At 37.2% G+C, this 20831-nt stretch overlaps 1 protein-coding gene across 3 annotated transcripts in view; it reads right to left on the bottom strand.

Annotated features, from left to right (window-relative positions):
* The window catches only part of OTOGL (otogelin like), a 195718-nt gene that overhangs the window by 40571 nt on the left and 134316 nt on the right, over window positions 1–20831 (bottom strand). For all 3 annotated transcript variants that reach the window (XM_032296527.1, XM_032296546.1, XM_032296537.1), the window contains 6 exons: window positions 15866–16033; window positions 13877–14155; window positions 11439–11556; window positions 6858–6937; window positions 6492–6560; window positions 2013–2086 (listed from right to left, as the gene is read on the bottom strand). In XM_032296527.1, coding sequence (XP_032152418.1) covers window positions 2013–2086; window positions 6492–6560; window positions 6858–6937; window positions 11439–11556; window positions 13877–14155; window positions 15866–16033 — 788 coding nt within the window. The remainder of the gene's footprint in view (window positions 1–2012; window positions 2087–6491; window positions 6561–6857; window positions 6938–11438; window positions 11557–13876; window positions 14156–15865; window positions 16034–20831) is intronic.

Raw genomic sequence — 20831 nt, 5'->3', positions numbered from 1 at the left:
ATCATTCCAATATAATACATGATTTTAAAATAAGGTTAAGACAAATTAGTAATTTTTTAAATAGTAAGACTCTTAAGTGAGGACTTCAAAATTTAAGAGTCCAATTTTCCAAAATTTTCTGTGTAAAAGTTGTACCAGTTCTCAGGTATTGACCTTACTTTTCATTTAGCAAGAAAAATAAAAGCAATTGGAAGAGAACTATGGCCCTCACAGACATCTAAACCATCTAAAGGATTTTAAACCTACCACTCTATTGAAACTCTTTTTAACAAGATCATGAACAACTCACATTGTTAAATCCAATGATCAATTCTCAGGTCTCATCTCAGACCTATTAATATATTCAGTATAGGTTATTACTCAAAATATTACTTTATAATTTTTTTCCTTGGATTTCAGATCACCTGCAGCCTCCTATATTTTCTTCTATTTCTCTGGTTAACATTATTTACATGTCTGTCATCTTCTCTCAGCCTATGAAAGTTGTAGTGACCCTTTTCACTTCTCTATCTGCACTTGCTCCCTTAATAATCTCAGTCAGTCTCATACCATTTATCCACTGAGAATTCCCCAAACTTTTTCTCAGCATGGCCTATATATGCTCCATATATGTCTACCAAATCTGTAGGTCCACAGCTTTTTGCTATCTGTGAGGAATCTCAAGCTTCATATGGTAAAACTGAACTAGTGATTAGACCCACCCCAGATATTCACTCCTCATGATTTCTCCATCCTGGTTGACATCAACCCGTTAGTTGCTCAAGGCAAAAGTCTTAGAATCTTTGTTGCTTTCCTTTTACTCATACTTCACATATAATCTTTCAGTAAGTTCTGTGGCCTCTACCTTCAAAATATATCCAGGATGCAGGCACTTTTCTCCATCTTCACTGCTATCACCTGAGCCAGGCCATCATCATCTCCGGCCTAAATTCCTGCAATAGCCTCCTAACCAGTTCTATTGTCTCCTTATACCTAATCCACAATACAGCAGCCAAAATGATCTTGAAACTACTCAGATAGTATAATTCCTTGACTCAAAAATATACAGCATCTTCCCATGTCATTTAGAACAAAAGCCACAGTCTTTACAATACAAGGTCTAACATAATCTACTTTATTGTCTACTATTTTATTCCTTTCTTACTTACTGGTCTCCTTGTCATTCTTTTAACATGTGAGGTACATTCTTGCCTCAAGGCCCTTACACTTGCTGGTCCCTCTGCCTGGAACATTGTTGCCCCAGTCCTCTACATTGTTCACTTTCTCAACATTTACAGACCTTTTCCTTAGAAGTCACCTTACCAGTGAAGATTTCCTGGCCATTTTATTAAAAATAGTATTATTTTTCTCCTGACCAGCACCTTCTGTCATTTTATATAACTTCATTTATTTTTCTTATTGGCTATCTCAGAAACTTCAATAGAACATAAACTCTGGAGAAGCAGAAATGTTTGCTTACTTTTATATTTTTTTCCATAGGATCTGAATAAGTGAATAATGCCTGGCCAGAAATGGCACTGAATAAATATTGGTTGAATAAATAACTCGTTTATCAGAGCAAATGGTATATTTGAAATAAGAAGATCTCTGCCCAAGTCTCAGCAGAGAAAACTGCTAGCTCTAGAGGCCAACAGCCTTTACCTTTTTCGCTTACCAGTGTATGTTTAACATCTTGCACAGTGACTGACATTGAGTAGATGCTTAATAGCTTATGAATGCCTGATTCACAGAGAAATCCAGACTAGATAACTCTTTATTAAGAAATCACACTTAAGATCTTTTTTCGATTTTGTTTTTTTTAGTGTGACTAGAAGCTAATTAATAAGAAATATCCGAAAGAGTTAAGAAAATACAATTGTTCCAATAAAATGCATATTTCTTATCATCTTTTAGCAAGGATAGACTAGAGAACATACCAAAAAAACTTTAGTAGCATTTGGATATTGACACAGAAATTTAAGAGAATGATATATGGAAATGACAAAGAACTAGAAGTTATTGTTCAGTCATACCTCACATTCCAAGCCTGTGGTTGGTGTTAGCATATCAAACACAGTGATGTCTGATGGAGTAATCATTTCCAAAACTGTCAGAAATGAAAATGTAATCCTCATTAGTGGAATCATTTATCATGTATGGAATTGACATGTGACAGAAACTGTGCTAAGAAATTTTATATGGATTATTTCACATATTCCTTCCTAAAATCCTGTGATGTTGGTAATAATAGTATTGACATTTTACCGATGAGGAAACTAAGCTGTAGAGAAATAAGGCTGTTAAGCAGCAGAGGCAGAATCTGGACTCAGAAATGAATTCTGATTCCAGAATTTTGACTTTTAATCACCATTCTATAAACACCTTCACCTTTTTAATGGTGCCAACAGAATTGTTGAACAGGTTACAGATAAATTAATATATCATTAACCATTCCTCAGGAGTTAAAAATTTTGTTGCATTTTGAAAATACATAATGAGGTTGACTCCTTTATTTTGGTGAACCTTGAGAATGTGTTCTTTGTAAGAAGAATAGATGTTGCTGTGGACCATGTGGAGACCCTAGTTGATGGGTGTGGTTTAGGGGTGACCCATGGAAAAGGGAGATGTGATTGGTAAACACATTTGTGAGGCACCTTCTAAAGGTGCCAGTATTAGAGGTACCTCTAAAATATTCAGTCTGAAAGATTACAGAAGAGCCACAATGAATGGCTGAAATTATTCTCAGCTATAATTGCAGTGCCCACAATTGATAATGTTTAAAAATAGCCTCATTAGTTATTGCAGCTATAACAAATTACCACAAATTTAGCAACTTAAAACAACACCAATGTATTAGCTGTTCTGGATCTCACTGTAGACATTTCTCAATGTATACATATTTCAAAACAACATGTACACAATAAATATATACAATCTTTGTCAATTTTTAAACTTAATTAATTTGTAAATGAAAGAAGTCCTAAAATCAAGCTATCAGTTGGACTGCATTCCTTCTGGAGGCTCTAAGGAGACTGTTTCCTGGTCTCTTCCAAATTCTACGAACTACCTGTACTTGGCTCATTGTCCCTTCCTTTACCTTCAAAACCACAGCACAATAGATTCAAATCAATCTCTCTCTCTTCCCCTTCTTCCTTCCCTTTCATTCCCCTTCTTTCCTCTAATTCTGCTATCACATCACCTTCTCTGACTCTAACTCTCTTGCCTCTCTCTTATAAGGACATCTGTGATTACATTGGCATCACATGAATATTCCAGGATAATTTCCCCATCTCATGATCCAGACATAAGCCAGTCAGCATCTTAATTTAGCCATATCTACAGCCATATAAGGTCATATATTCATAAAATCTGGGAACTAAGACATGAACATTTTTGGAGAACCATTTTTCAGCATACCACAGTGATATTTTATAAACTTTTACTTTTTCTGGCTTTGTGCAGTGGCTCTCACCTGTAATTCCAGCACTTTGGGAAGCCAAGGCAGGTAGATCACTTGATGCTAGGAGTTTGAGACCAGCCTGGCCAACATGGCAAAACCCCATCTCTATTAAAAATACAAAAATTATCCGGGCATGGTGATGCCCTGTAGTCCCAGCTACTTGGGAGGATGAGGCAGGAGAATAGCTTGAACCCAGGAGGCAGAGGTTGCAGTGAGCAGAGATTGTGCCACTGTACTCCAGCCTTGGTAACAGAGTGAGACTCCATCTCAAAAAATAAATAAATAAAAATAAAAAATTTTTTTAGCTAAATAAATTCTATAAATTACCCTCGTTTTATACTTATTTTATTGTTTCTAACTTGCAATGCAGGTAAAGTAGAACAAAAATTTCTACTTTTTTGTCCTATGTGCAATGTTGATATCTTAGATCTTGTATCATCTAAAGAATGTGATATTTAATACAGTCTTAAATATCTTTATTCCATCATTATAAACATTTAGGCAAAGGAAAAGAAGGCAACATTCTAGTCTAATCCAAGGACACAGTCACAAAAAAATTCTAATGACTGGGGCTGGACACGGTGGCTCCCGCCTATAAACCCAGCATTTGTGGGGGCTGAGGCAGGTGGATCACCTGATGTCAGGAGTTTGAGACCAGTCTAGCCAGCATGGTGAAACCCCATCTCTACTAAAAATACAAAAACTAGCCAGGCGTGTTGGTGGGCACCTGTAATCCCAGCTACTCAGGAGGCTGAGGCAGGAGAATCACTTGAACCCAGGAGGTGGAGGTTGCAGTGAGCCAAGATCACGCCACTACACTCCAGCCTGGGTGACAGAGTGAGACTCCATCTCAAAAAAAAAAAATTCTAATAACTGGGAATTTCAGTGGTCTTAATGAAAGAGTCCATTGTTATCTAAAATCATCAAAGGCTTATAAACATTATCTGGGTGTGGACTTACAATGACCAAGCTGTCTTGATAACTATAGCTTTGTGGTGTCTTCAAACTGAGAATTATGAGGCCTCCAAATTAGTTATATTTCAAAATTGTTTTGGCTGCTCTAGGTTGCTTGTACTTCCTTATGAATTTAGGGTTAACTTACCAATTTCTGCAAAGAAGTAGCTTGGATTTTGATAAGGATTGTATTGCGTCTATAAATACAATTTGGGAGTATTGCTATTTTAACAATATCAACTCTACTAATCCATGAATATGGAATTTCTTCAGCTTCTTAATTCTATCAATAATGTTTTATAGCTTTTATTGTACAAGTTTTACACTTCTTTTGCTACATATGTTCTAAGCATTTTATTCTTTTTGACTACTATAAATGCATTTGTTTCCTCCATTTCATTTTCAGATTGTTCAAGGCTGGTATATAGAAATATAATTGATTTTTGTGTATTGCTCTTGTATCCTGCAAACTTGCTGAACTCATATATTGTTGCTAATAGTTTTGAGTACATCTCTCAGAATAATCTAAGATTATATCATCTGCAATTAATAATAGCTTTATTTTTCTTATTTTTGAGGATGTGAAATATAGTTAGATTATCTACATATAGATTGTGGTGATTTAAATCGTTTTAGACATTTGAGATATATGTTGAATATTAATTTACAAGACATAAGAGAACTCAAAGTAGAGAGCAACACTTAGAATCATTAACAGTCTATGTCCCAGATGTTAAATCATGCAACCTTATTTCATAGACTTATTCCTCTTATAAATTGAATGACGTAGAAGTACCTCCACCTTCTCCCAAAGCGTGCTTTAAACTATAATAAATTCACTGATGCCTAAAATTCCACAACAGTATAGTAATTCCTCATCTCTACAAGGGTAATATCTCTCTCATAGGGCTCTTATCAAGATTAAATATATGCCAAATGCTTAATCCAATACCTGGCATATAATTAGCACACAAACGGTAGCTAACCAAAGAAGCAGCGGTACTAGTGATGGCTGTAGTAAGGCTATTAATTCCTTTTAAAAAATCCAGTTTCTTACCATGAGTCCTTTGTGATCTGCTCCTGATAATCTCTTTCACACCATCTTTTGGCACAAGTCCCCTCAAACTGCACATTCAAGACACACTGACCTGCTTAGGATTCCTTCATGTGACATATTCCTTCTCACTTCCAGACTTTGCACATGCTGTCCTTCTAATAGGAGCATAGGTCCCCTTCTCCTAGCCTACGCAACTCCTATCTTCAATTAGCCTTCTGAGACCTCCAAAATAAATATGGTGGCCATCCTGTGGGCTGCTTGTATTTTCCCCTGTTGTAAGATTGTCGTAGCCTCTGGTCTATCAGCAGTTTTAGGGTAAGGGCTGTGACTTGTTTACTATACCTCCTCACTGAGTGCCAGGACAGTGCTTGGTAGGGTTGATGCTCAATTAAACCTTGTCAAATAAACTGAAAGAATAAATATCTGAACTTAACCTACGTTATAATACATTGAAGAATAATACCGTAAGTTTAAGCCTCACTGTGAGTGGATTATTAAATCCTTTCCAGAGGCCAGTTTCAAAGTGCGGGAGGAAAGCAGGGCTAGGAGCCCGGAATGCCTCCTCCAGAGCCGGAGACAGAATGCAAACACGGAAATGGAGGCAGAAAGGAAACCCTGATTTACATCTATGTTTCATTAGAGCCAATTTAATCGCCATGAAAATTTAAGCGGGATTTAATCAAACCTAAAAGTAGAATTTAGGTTTTTAGATGTGAGGGAAGGCCAAGGAATCTATACGAACTGAAATAAAGAACGAGGTGGATCAAAAATAGAAGCCATTCACAAAATGAGGCATGCAGCCCAGCGCAGTGTGGCTCACGCCTGTAACCCCAGCACTTTGGGAGGTTCAGGCAGAAGAATGCTTTAAGGCCCGAAGTTCTAGAAAACATGGCATGCTGAGCCAATGAATGAGCTTAATGAATAAAAGTGACTGTTGGGTTTCCAAGCCCATAGGATAATATTAATAATAGCAGCTGTGATAAATGTACCAATACTCAAATTACATAATGCTACTTTTGTTGTCAAAAATTATAACAATACCTGTAAACATGGGTACAGTTGGCTTAGCTGGTGGTATTAATGCTGGTTCTGTGGGAATCACAGGTATGCCTACAAAGAAACAAAGATGCTCTTTTTAAAACTATATTTGCTTAAAATGAGATCCACATATTTCATAGAGGGCTCTTTAGCTTCAAGGAAAATGTTTTGGGAAAGAGAATATAAGAGGGATGTTAGTGAAAGATCTACATGATGTAAAAAGTAATTAGAAAAAAACCGCTATGTAAGGGATATTGAAGAAGAATCTTGATTATCTGTCTAAAACTTCTGTTTACAACCAATTGCCTCAGAGAGAAAATATGCAAGCATATCATTTTTCAGAGTAAATTAAGCAAGTTTCACACTTACAGTCTCCTGGATAAACACACTTGAGGGTGACCTCATCAAGGATCATATTTTTAGGGCAGTAGGGCAAGCATCCTTCAACCCTTTACATGAAAAAAAGAGTAAATCAAAGTGAAAAAAAGTTGGAAATACCAAAAAAGGACTGCATTTAACATATGCAACTAGGATATATTCTTCCTAAAATGCTTCTATATACCCTTGTCAAGCACTAAGAACTGCTCCATCTGCTACCAATCCATCATACTTCATTTTATAAAATCACAAGCTAGAGGATAAGAGACAGCTTTAAGATTAAGGCAGAACTTGAACACAGAATATTCAAACCATATACTTATGCTTGGGGCACACTTAGGCCATGTTGCATAAGTCAGTGGAAATGTGGAAGAATAATTTATTAATATTATGTTGTTGTTGTTGTTAAGAATAATTTATTAAGATTATGTTGTTGTTGTTGCTGGTGGTGGTGGTGGTGGTGGTGGTGGTGGTGACAGGGTCTTACTCTGTCACCCAGGCTGCAGTGTAGTGATGTGACCTTGGCTCACTGCAGCCTCTTCCTCCTGGGCCCAGGTGATCTTCCCACCTCAGCCTCCTGAGTAGCTGGCATGTGCCACCATGCCTGGCTAATTTTTTTTCTATTTTTTTGTAGAGATGGAGTTTCATCATGTTGCCCACGCTGCTCTTGAATTCCTGGGCTCAAGCAATCAGCCCGTCTCAGCCTCCCAAAGTGTTGGGATTACAGGCATGAACCCCATCACCTGGCCATTTTATTGAAATTTTAATCTGTATTGATGGCACTGTTGCTTTCCACTCTTATACTCCCCTCATATCCAAGCAGATTGGCGTGCTCTTTGACACTACCCTTGCCTTGACAGTGTTTGTAGAACAAATAGAGTACCTTCAGTGGCTCTCCCTGCCTGTTATTAAATCCTAAACTCACTGAAAAGATATTAGTGCTCTCTAGGTAGAAGGGGTGAACACAGCTGTAGCTCTTTTGAGAACAGGGAGAGGAAGGAGCAGAAGCTGTAGTTTTCAAGAGTACAGTGCCCTGAAAGAACATGGTTGTATAAGAGCCTGAAAAGATTCAGTTTCTAATCCTAGGATGTCTGGCCTTGGTAAGAATCCCCAGTCCTTGTTTGGAGCACAGAAGCCAAGGGAGAGTCTCAAATTTCAAGAGGCCATGTTGTAGGCCAAAGACAGGAGGGAACATGAGAACACTTTTCTTCTAAAGGAATGGAGACAAAATAATGACTGAGAGTACATTTTCTTCATGTCCAATTAAGGCTCAATTTATTCTAAATCAAAAGAAAAAAATATAATCCTTCAGGTGCAACCAACTCTAATTATTATACCACAGAGAATTCATGCAGATATTGTTATAAAAAGGCTTGCTCGTCTGCCTCTAGAATATTCTAGCAGTTTTTAATGATATATTTAAATATTTTAAAAACATTTCCATTGCCTTATCTGTAAAGAATTTGAATTAAGAGTACTGAAGGCTTCATTTCATTCCAGATGGAAACAAACTAACTCAACACTAAAGGTAAATGCTGCCCAGAAGACCCTTGTTCTTGTAGGCAAATCCAGGCAACACTTTTTAAAGACCAAGAAAAGTTAACTTCTGTCTTAATGAGGTTTAATGAAACACATTTAGCCATCTCTTAGATACCTCCTTCACAACTGATTTTTTAAAAACACAAAGAGCTCAGCTTATATAGCTATTTATTTCCTAAAATGAAGTTCAGTAATAAAACTTCAACTAGCATATGACATTCTTACTCTCTCCTAAACTTTGTGAAGTGGAAGAAAACAGAAAAAGGAAAGTTACTGGATCACTGAAAGCAGGGACTAGTTATTCATTATTTAATTGGGTCAAAATCAATTTTTATGCAACTCATTTTGCAGCTGTTTTATGCAAGTCGAAACCACAGCCATCCTTGTACAATACTTTTCAAAAAACCATTAACTTGTTCCTTAAAATGCTTTATTGTCAACATAGCAGGTTTGCTTTCTTTTATCATACAATTGGTATTCTACTCAATTTCTAACTGATAAGTTTAATGCCTCAGATGCAGAATGGTTCTTATAATAGGTATATTAGATGATAGGAATAACAGTATTTACATATGTGCTCTATGTATACTATTTGGCAACTTTTCTTATAAAATCTGTAATTTTTCAATGAAACATTTTTATTCTAAACACTTGCTATGTGCCAGAAACTGCAATCACCTAGAACAAGAGTTCTGGTTCTGTAGCGGACTTGGAGGAGGAGGCGAAAGGGCTCGCTAAGACCCCAGCTTAGAACTTATGTCCCCACTCAAGTACTGCAGGTACGAAGCATAATAATTAGCCACCTTGGCACAGGGAAAGTACAAGGAAAAAGAAATGAAGGTAGAGATGAGAATCAGTTGGACAAGGGCAAAATTTCATCCTGAGTCTCTTCTCTGCACCCCAGCCATACAGAAAGAGAAACTTATGGACAGCTACAGGCCAATACACTGGAAGCATTAAGGATCAGGGTTCTACCACCCCAGAGACTGGTCATGCCACAGAAGTCATAAACTAGCCAAATGCCAATTGAAAATGTAGCTCAATGTCTTCCCCAGTGCCTGGCCAGCTGTGCCTGCTGCTGTGTTCTCCCACATGCCCTCCCCATTGCTTAGCCTCACCCCAGGGCCACTGTTGCATGCTGTCATCCTGATAGTTACCAGAAAAGGCAGGAAATAGATTTGTGAGTGGGAGAAGTTCAAATGAATGATGAAGACTTGAGAAGAAAATAAGTGATTGTTTTCATTTTTAAGAAACTAAACAGAAATATCACGTTCCTTCCTCTGATCTCATAGCACTTCACATACGACAGAGTATAGCAGTCCAAACCCTGGCACTACTGCTTATGAACTGTGTGACCAGGGAGCCACAGTGGCTCAGGCCACTTGTCTTGGCAATTGAGGAGATGAGGCTGTGGGTTCGAGGCCAGCCTGGACAACTTAAGAACATCTCATTGATTTAAAAAAAAAAAAAAAAAAAAAAAGGATGTGACCAAGACAAATTGTGTTGCTTCTCTGTGCCTCAGCTGGTTTCTCCTCTGGGAATGACAGTAAGGAGATTACCCATTTTACAGCACTTGGCACATAGTTCATGTTTACTGTAAATACCTAAATGAGCTAGCTGTTGTGGTTACCCCTCAAGGCCTCCCTAGGCCTCTTTCCATTGCATTGTCATTGTTTTCTTCTGTTTCTGTCTCCTTCCAAAGATTGTGAGCCCCTTGAGAGAGGGGCTGGATCTTACAGAGGGGCTAGATCTTACCTATCGGCAATATTTGCCATAGAATAGAAGCTCATAATTGTTCAATGTAAAATGATTCTCCTAAAAATATTCCCTCCTACTGATTCATATCTCCTTTATGAAAAATTATTATATTTAAAAAAAAAGCTGTTTACACTCTCTGTCACTGTTTTGTCTCTTCCTAATTTTCTGACTTGCTAAATCCAATGAACAATTTTCCATATCAAACCCTATATGCTCAAAATCAAATTCCTGACCTTCCTCTGTTTCTTCTAACATCTTCTTTATCTCAGTAAATGGCAATGCAGTTCTTCTATTAGATCAAATCATTTGAAATTATTGCTGTTTGACCAATTTGGCTACCAAAAATGGCAAAACTTCATATTATTTCACCTAATACCTGCTGAGGCCAAAACTTGATTTTTTAACTCGTCTTTCTCTCATAAGTGATATTAACTCTTGTTTGTTCCTCATAACCTCCAGGGCCACCAACCTAGTCAAATCCCCTTCATTTCTGTCTGTCTCACTGATCAATTCTGCCCTGTCCTCCCTGTCTCCAAGAGCCCATTCTCAGTACAACAGCCAAAGTACACTTTTTAAAACATAAATCCTATCATGCTACTCTGCTGCCTAACAGGCTACAAAGCCTTATATGATTTGTCCACTACTGTTATTCTCTCATCTCCCACTTCTTTCCATTTTGCTCACTTTGTTCTAACTTATGGCCTCCTTGCTGATCCTCAAACACACCAAACACATTCCCACTTTAGGACCTTTGCACTATTCTCAGATTAAAGACTCTTCCTCAGATAACCACCTGGCCAGTCCCTTTACTACATTTAGATCTCTGACCAGATGTCACCTTGCCAGGGTGCTCTTACCTGACCACCAATATTAATTGGCACACACACACACATACACACACACACACCTTATGCTCTCCGTCTCCCTTACCTTCCTTTATTTTTCTCTGTGACACATATCCGCCATAACAATATGTTGCATTATATATTTAACATTTTTGTTTGGTTATTTTTTGCTCAATCCAACAATATGTAAGCTTCATGAGAGCAAATACTTGTCTATTTTGTTCAGTATGGTCTCCCCAGCAGCAAGAAGATTGCCTGCCACACAGTAGACTCTCAATAACTACTTCTTAATTTAAGTGAAATTAATATTATGAAAGAATATATAGCATATACAACTTGAGAATGGCTGTTTTTAAATCTTGAAACAATTCACTGAAAACAGAATTTGCTAAGGCTGGAATTTGATCATTTATTGGTAAATATTACTTACGGTGGAAGAAATTTACATGCTAGTGCTTCAGGGTCACTACAGGTTTTAAAACAGGGAGTAGCACAAGGTTCATATCTCCATTCACACATCCTCCTGTAAGGCACTGCTGTCTGGATTTCTGGGAAAAAATAAAGTTTAGATTGTGTGCATATTAAATACTTAACTTGAAAAACTAACAATTTCCTTTTTTTTTTTTTTTTTTGAGACAGAGTCTTGCTCTGTTGCCCAGGCTGGCGTGCAGTGGCGCCATCTCAGCTCATCACAACCTCCACCTATCAGGTTCAAGTGATTCTCATGCCTCAGCCTCCCAAGTAGCAGGAACTACAGGCACATGCCACCATGCCTGGATAATTTTTATATTTTTAATAGAGACAAGGTTTCGCATGTTGACCAGGCCAATCTCGAATTCCTGATCTCAGGTGATCCGCCCGCCTTGGCCTCCCAAAGTGCTGGGATTACGGGTGTGAGCCACTGTGCCTGGCTGAAAACTAACAATTTCTTATATGAATCCTCCTAGGGTTTGACCCCTCTTTGACTACAATGCTACAGGAAAGACAGACCTAAAGAATAAAAAAACACTGCAATTGCTTGGTGACCAAAGCATTTCATGCTCAGATTAAATATCTACATGTTCACCTATTTTCCAGAGATTTAAGAAACCAAAGGGGGCCAGGCATGGTAGCTCACACTTGTAATCCCAGCACTTTGGGAGCCCAAGGTGGGCGGATCACAAGATCAGGAGTTTGAGACCAGCCTGGCCAATATGGTGAAACCCCATCTCTACTAAAAATATAAAAATTAGCCGGGCATGGTGGTGGGTGCCTGTAGTCCCAGCTACTTGGAAGGTTACAAGCCTACAATAGGCTCCGGGAGTTTCCTAGGTTTCTGAAGCCTACAAAGATCAGCTTCTGATTTCCTAATGATGTCATGTGCTATAGTTCTCTAAGCCTCAAATGGAGGTACTAGGTCTGGTTCTAAGAGTACATATTTTTAGAGCAGAGGGGAAATAGAGGTCTGTAAAGGTCAACTTTGGGTAAATGCAAGTAAGCAAATCATAAGCAACTCACACCCACTCTATGGAATGCTATATAGATGTGTCAGTGGTTCTTTTTCTCAAGTGCACAGCACAGGAGGACAGGTCTACCCTTGGTTCTCCTTGCTTTCTCTCTCCCATGTGCACTTCTCAAAACAGCTATAAAAAGTTGTGAGAATTATCCTGAGGTAAGGAGAAATCCAGGCTCTGTTGCCATTCCCAACAGGATGTCCTGCAAAGTGTGTGCTCAGTGATTCCAGTTGCACCTGAAGCATCAAATCCAGAGCAGAGTGATTTCAGGGTACCTCAGCTGCAGTGCAACATGGGGAGTGTGCAGACAAGATTCAGTTCACCCTGGGCTTTTCTGAGTCTTAGAGGACTGGCTCACCATGAATCCTAGGCATCTGTTGATTCTTGCTGTCTATCTGTAAGTAAATAAAATTCCTTTGCCTGACTTGTTCTGTATCTCACCACACTAAACCTAGGAATGTAAATAGTAGAGATATTAGAGCTTCTTTTGCTTTGTTCTAAGCTCATTGACAGAGTATGAACCCTTGCAGAATTCTGGCATTCTGGTTTGCACAAAACCTCTTGCCAGACATAGGAAGCTTTGCACACAGGAACTTTATACAATAGGTAAAATTCTGAAGCTCAATTTGTACTTTCAAAAATCCATTACTGGAAGGGCTTGCAGAAATACATTCTCAACAGAAAAGACAAATTATTTGCTCTGTTGAACTGCTTCAGGAGGGTTCACTAGGATGAAACAATTTCTTGGGGAGACTCAAGATAGATATGAAGCTCCTGGATTTTGAAAACAAAGCATGACTTTTAAACATTGCATAAAGAAGTAAAGATTGCTTCAGAAAATTCAAAACTATAGACCTAAAAGTCTCTCTAGAAGTAAGATTAGGTTTCTGCTGAACTAGATAAATCTTCTAGAGGTCAATGGAAACAGACATACCCTATATCCAAAGGACAGAGATAAACATGTTGTCCTTATCACTAAGAATCAGATTAATCAAAAGTTGCCTTCTAGGAAAGAAAAAGTAGATATAAACATTAGACAACCATGCCACATGAGGAGGCTCTGATTCCAATGTCCAGACAGCACGGGTAGTAACAATTGGCGTAATAATAAAAAATCAGGTTATTTAGGATTGTTCTAAGCAATTTACACCAACTTATTCAATATTCACAATAACTCTACAAAATGGGCATTATTATTTCTCCAATTTTACAGATGAGTAAACTAGGGGGTATAGAGGTTGAGAAACTTACTTAAAGTCAAACAACTTTATCTGCTTATACACAGTAAGAATGAATTTTAAATTAAAGACATAAATATTCTGCATAATATAAATTATCTATTTGTTCTCTTTTTTGGAGATCTCAGAAAACATACCTTCTATGCTAAAACTACTTGAATGTTTAAATTCTTCGGAATCATCATATTTTGATGCTTTGACACTAGAATCTGTGAATATGATGAAAAAGCCTTTTTTGCTGTATAATTCAAATGCACTGTAACCAGGAATCCAGAGGCCCTGATGGTGGAAGAATGTTGCTCTCTGATGAAAGGCTGAATTTGCTTCCCACAGCTCCAAGCTAAGAGTGTCACTGTCATGGACATAGAGAAAGTAGTTTGGCCTTTCAGCAGATTCCAACGAAACAAGTGCCAACGCTGTAAAACACAGAGCAGTGCAGATTCTTAGGAGAAGGAAGATCATCAACATTGGCATCACAAAATGTACTTATAAAGTAAACAAAAATAGTACCACACAATTGCCAAACATAATTAGTGCCAATCACCAAGATTTCAGAAATAAATTAGGAGATGTCTCAAAGACGACAAAATGTAGTACTTTAAATTTAGTGAATAACAGTGACATCACTAAAAAAAAATCAGTCTTCGATGGCTTCTAATTTTTAAATAATTTATTTTGTCCTTGGGGTAAAAAAGAAATGCCAGTGAGGACTCCAGAATGTACAATTTCATACAAGGAACTGAATGATTAATTGGATATATATTTGTGTTTACAAACTTTAACATTTGCAAATGCACAAAATCTATAAGAGGCTAAACTGGATGATAGAAAAAAATAGAGAAATAGATTAATTTAAGGATATAACTGCATTTCAGTATCACTGGACTCTTTTAATGAGCAAATGTTTTCACAAGAGATTTTACTGCACCAAAAAATGACTATTTATTCAACATTATTGTCTATTTCCCAGAAGATGATCTATCAAGTGGCTAATGAGCAATTGGACTTTACAAAGCATTGAAGAAGTAGTGCCGTTTTTTGCTAGGTGCTTTGAAAATTTACCTTATATTGGTAAAATTTATGATACAAAAGTTTTTAAATTGAGATGATTTTAGGTTGATTTTCTTAAATAAACATTATTTGGATTTTCTTCTATTAAAATCATTAGTTATTACAAATTGCAAAATGAAGAGTTCTCTCAAATTTAATATGATCTCAAAGACATTTATCATGTTGTAAAATTCAAGTTCCTCTACTGAGCACCAAAAGATGCAAAGAATAATAAAATAAATTTTTATATGAGAAGAAAACGTAACCAACATAATTTAGAACTTGAGGGTGATAGGTGTTTTCAGAACTAAGAGAGTTCTTTTCACAGGAAAAAAATAATTTATTCTAACTGGAGAATTGTGAGAGTTCTCGGAAGAAGTGAAAGTTAAGTCTGATTGATTCAATTCAACAAATAAATTCCTAAGCTTATACAACATGCCATGCATGGTTCCAGGTAGACGTATGTAGACACAGGTAGCCTGAACATCATTGGATCAGAAGGGAAACTACCACCAATCAGAACAGGTGCCAGGTGGATACAACCAATACAGACCTACAGGTGCAAACCAGTAAATGTAAGGCTGGGTTCAGGACACTGAGGACATGTCCAGGAACAAGGACAGACAAGACAGGTAAGGACAACAGGCTGTCACGATGACTGTCTACACTCTGATTTATGCTCTTAATGCATAACTTATTTGGTATCAATTCACAATTTATTTTTACTTTTTTGGGCGTTAAAATCTTTTAAATGTTAAGAATCAGTGGATGGTTTTCAAAAAACGTCAAATTAAGTTATGTGACTAATGCTATGAAAATTTTAGATATATTTTATTTAACACCAAAAACTCAAACAATTGCAATTCTAACATATACATGCCAATAAATAAACAAAGAAATGATTTTTGTTTACAAAAGAGAAAGCTGGTTCATGCGCCAATGTTACATTTTATCTCACATCCTTTAGGGCACTTTAAAAAATAATATAAGCATATTAGATTCTCAATTAACATTTACTGGGTGACTAAATTTTTAAATTTAAATGGAAATCTAAATTTGTTTTCAATTATACTTACATGATACCTTCTCTTTAAAAAGGCCTGGAGTAATCATAAAATAAAAAAATAAATTAGGATGAACACTGCTTCTTGGCAAAGAGAAAATGCTTCTGCTGGTCATATTGGCCCCTAGAACAAGGCCAGTCTGCCCATAGCTTGCCAGCATATACGGTCCTTCTCCAAGTCCTAGTTAAATACAAATAAGAGAGCTGTAAATTGGCATAGATTTTTAAATTTTCAATCTGTCATTTCAAAGAAATGTTTTTAATAACAAAATACTTCAAAAAAATTGAGCAATTAGAAATCTATCACTAATAAAATAACTAAACTTTAAAATAATAATTTATATATACAATGATTTCTATGTATATGTTTGTGTTGTAGGTTATATAAAATGTTGATATACATGTGATCGGTTGTTTCATAAAAGTTTAACCTTGTTGCTCTCAGTGTATTTCACTTTCCCTCTCCTCTCAATTTTCTCAGCACACACTGAAGAAGAATTCAAAGAATATAAGGGCAAGATATTTCCTCTGAAGGACTTAAGGCCAGGCCTGAATAGAGGGGAAAGGATAATTGGATTGGAGAAGTGAGAAGTCTTCCAATTAGGAAAGGGGAAGGTGAACCAAAATTTCCATCATGAGGACCAGGAGAAGAACAGAAAGACTGAGAGGATATGTTATTTTCCAGTGGAGTCTCCTCACTGACCCATCATCTGGGACACATTACCATTGAGCAGCTGGGGACCCTTATAAACCATAAGGAAATGTGCTTCACTAGGGGCTTTGATACCTTGTATAGAGATAGAAATTTGAAACGGCTTTTCCCCCACATCAAGGTGGAGCTGAGCAGAAACGGCAGAGAATTTTTCTTAGCCTGGCTGCAGTAGACTCACCACTGCTGTCACAAATGTTATAAACACACAATGTTTCTCCATGAGCCAAAATACATGAGGAAAAAAGAAAATTATAGCAATAGTCTGTACCAGGTAATGGCTCATTTTCTAGCAGGGACAAGAGGAAAGTGATGGGCCCAGTATTCAACATCCTTAAAGAAAAGAACTTTCAACCTAGAATTTCATATCCAGTCAAAATAAGCTTCGTAAGCGAAGGGGAAAAAAATCCTTTATGGACAAGTAATTGCTGAGAGATTTCATCACCACCAGGCCTGCCTTACAAGAGCTCCTGAAAGAAGCACTAAACAAAGAAAGGAACAACCAGCACCAGCCACTCCAAAAAATTACCAAATTGTAAAGACCATTGACACAATGAAAAAAATGCGTTTAACTAACAAGCAAAACATCCAGCTAGCATCAAAATGGCAGGATAAAATTCACACATAACGATATTAACCTTAAATGTAAATGGGCTAAATGCCCCAGTCAAAAGACACAGACAGGAAAATTGGGTAAAATGTCAAGATCCATCGATGTGCTGTATTCAGGAAACCCATCTTACATGCAAGGACACACATAGGCTCAAAATAAAGGGATGGAGGAAGATTTATCAAGCATATGGAGAGCAAAAAAAAAGCAGGAATTGCAATCCTAGTCTCCAATAAAATGGACTTTAAACCAACAAAGATCAAAGGAGACAAATAAGCGCATTACATAATGGTAAAAGGATCAATGCATCAAGAAGAGCTAATGATTCTAAATATATACACACCCAAGACAGGAATAGTCAGGTACATAAAGCAAGTTCTTAACGACCTACAAAGAGACTTAGACTCCCACACAATAATAGTGGGAGACTTTAACACTCCACTGTCAATATTAGACAGATTAATGAGTCAGAAAATTAACAAGGATATGCAGGACTTGAACTCAGATCTGGACCAAGCGGACCTAATAGACATCTACAGAACTCTCTACCCCAAATCCACAGAATTCACATTCTTCTCAGCACCACATTACACCTACTCTAAAATTAACCACATAATTGGAAATAAATCACTCCTCAGTAAATGTAAAACAATGGAAATCATAACAAACAGTCTCTCAGACCACAGGGCAATCAAATAGAACTTGGAATTAAGAAACTAACTCAGACCCCAATCCCACCCTGACCCTAACCACTGCAGCCTCCCTCTGCCCCAGCCCCTTGGCTGAGTCATCTAACCCTTCTGCACACAGGCTTTAACACCTCAGACATGACCTCCCAGAACTGCACAGCTTCATGGTAACTGAACAGCTGGCCCCTGAATGTTGACTGAATAAACAATGAAAGGAATGCAGAAATAAAGATGGTCTTTGAAACTAACGAGAACGAAAACACAACATGCCAAAATCTCTGGGACACATTTAAAGCAGTGTCTAGAGGGAAATTTATAGCTATAAATGCCCACATGAGAAATGAGGAAAGATTGAAAATTGACACCCTATCATCAAAATTGAAAGAGCTAGAGGAGTAAGATCAAAAAAACTCAAAAGCTAGCCAAAGACAAGAAATAACTAAGATCAGAGCAGAACTGAAGGAGATAGAGACACACAAAAAAACCTTCAAAAAATCAATAAATCCAGGAGCTGTCTTTTTGAAAAGATCAACAAAATAGACCACTAACCAGATTAATAAAAAAGAAAAGGGTAAAGAATCAAATTGATGCAATAAAAAAACGATAAAGGGGATATCACCACTGATTCCACAGAAATGCAAACTACAACCAGAGATTACTACAAAAAACTCTATGCACATAAACCAGTAAACCTGGAAGAAATGGATAAATTTCTGGACACTTGAACCCTCCAAAGCCTATACCAGGAAGAAGTTGAAATCCTGAATAGACCAATAACAAGGGTTGAAGTTGAGGCAGCAATTAATAGCCTACCAACAAAAAAAACTCCAGGTCCAGACAGGTTCACAGCTGAATTCTACCAGATGTATGAAGAGGAGCTGGTACCATTCCTTCTGAAATTATTCCAAACAATACAAAAAGAGGGAACCCTTCCCAAATCATTTTATGAGACCAATATCATCCTGATACCAAAACTCAACAGAGACTCAACAAGAAAAGAAAACTTCAGGCCAATATCCATGATAAACATAGATGCAAAAATCTACAATAAAATGCTGACAAATCAATTGCAACACCACATCATAAACCTATCCATCAGGATCAAGTAGGCTTCATTCCAGGGATGCAAGGCTGGTTCAACATATGCAAGTCTATAAATGTAATCCACCACATAAACAGAATCAAAGACAATAACAACATGATTATCTCAATAGATGCAGAGAAGGCCTTCAACAAAATTCAACAGCCCTTTACTATGCTAAAAACTCTCAATAGACTAGGTTTTGAAGGAACATATCTCAAAACAAAGAAAGCTATTTACGACAAATCTACAGCCAATATCATACTGAATGGGCAAAAACTGGAAGCATTCCCTTTGAAATCCAGCACTAGACAAGGATGCCCTCTCTCACCACTCCTATTCAATATAGTACTGGAAGTTCTAGCCAGAGCAATTAGGCAAGAAAAAGAGAATAAAGGGTATTCGATTAGGAAAAGAGAAAGTCAAATTATCTCTATTTGCAGACGACATGATTGTATATTTAGAAGACTATCATCTCAGCTCAAAATCTACTTAAACTGATAAGCAACTTCAGCAAAGTCTCAGGATACAAAATCAATGTGCAGAAATCACATGCATTTCTATACACCAATAACAGACTAACAGAGAGCCAAATCATGAGCAAACTCCCATTCACAATTGCTACAAAGAGAATAAAATGCCGAGGAATACAACTAACAAAGGATGTAAAGGACCTCTTCAAGGAGAACTACAAACCACTGCTCAAGGAAATAAGAGAGGACACAAACAGATGGAGAAACATCCCATGCTCATGGAGAGGAAGAATCAATATCGTGAAAATGGCCATACTGCCCAAAGTAATTAGTAGATTCAATGCTATCCCCATCAAGTTACCAATGAGCTTCTTCTCAGAACTGGAAAAAAACACTTTAAACTTCATATGGAACCAAAAGAGAGCCTGCATAGCTAAGACAATCCTAAGCAAAAAGAACAAAGCTGGAGGCATCGTGCTACCTGATTTCAAACTATACTACAGGGCTACAGTAATCATAACAGCATGGTATTGGTACCAAAACAGAGATATAGATCAATGGAACAGATCAGAGGCCTTGGAGGCAATGCCACACATCTACAACCATGTGATCTTTGACAAACCAGACAAAAACAAGCAATGAGGAAAGGATTCCCTGCTTAATAAATAGTGTTGGGAAAACTGGCTAGCTATGTGCAGAAAGCAGAAACTGGACCCCTTCCTGACACCTTACACTAAAATTAGCTCCAGATAGATTAAAGACTTAAACATAAGACTTAACACCATAAAAACCCTAGAAGAAAACCTAGGCAAAACCATTCAGGACATAGGCATAGGCAAGGACTTCATGACTAAAACACCAAAAGCAATGGCAACAAAATCCAAAATAAACAAATGGAACCTAATTAAGCTCCAGAGCTTCTGTACAGCAAGAGAAATAATCATTAGAATGAATGAGCAACCAACAGAATGGGAAAAAAATTTTGCAATCTACCCATCTGACAAAGGGCTAATAACCAGAATCTACAAAGAACTAAAACAGATTTATAAGAAAAAACAAACAAACCCATCCAAAAGTGGGCGAAGGATATGAACAGACACTTTTCAAAAGAAGACATATATGAGACCAACAAACATATGAAAAAATGCTCATCATCACTGATTATTAGAGAAATGCAAATCAAAACCACATTGAGATACCACCTCATGCCAGTTAGAATGGTGATCATTAGAAAATCTGGAGACAACAGATGCAGGAGAGGATGTGGAGAAATAGTAATACTTTTACACTGTTGGTGGGAGTTTAAACTAGTTCAACAATTGTGGAAGACAGTGTGGAAATTTCTCAAGTACCTAGAAATAGAAATTCCATTTGACCCCGCAATCCCATTACTGGGTACATACCCAAAGGATTATAA

This window comes from Sapajus apella, unplaced genomic scaffold, assembly GCF_009761245.1.
Source record: "Sapajus apella isolate SASKATOON/1434 unplaced genomic scaffold, GSC_monkey_1.0 scaffold2, whole genome shotgun sequence".
Classification (NCBI taxonomy): Eukaryota; Metazoa; Chordata; class Mammalia; order Primates; family Cebidae; genus Sapajus; species Sapajus apella.
This window is presented reverse-complemented; position numbering and strand designations above follow the sequence as displayed.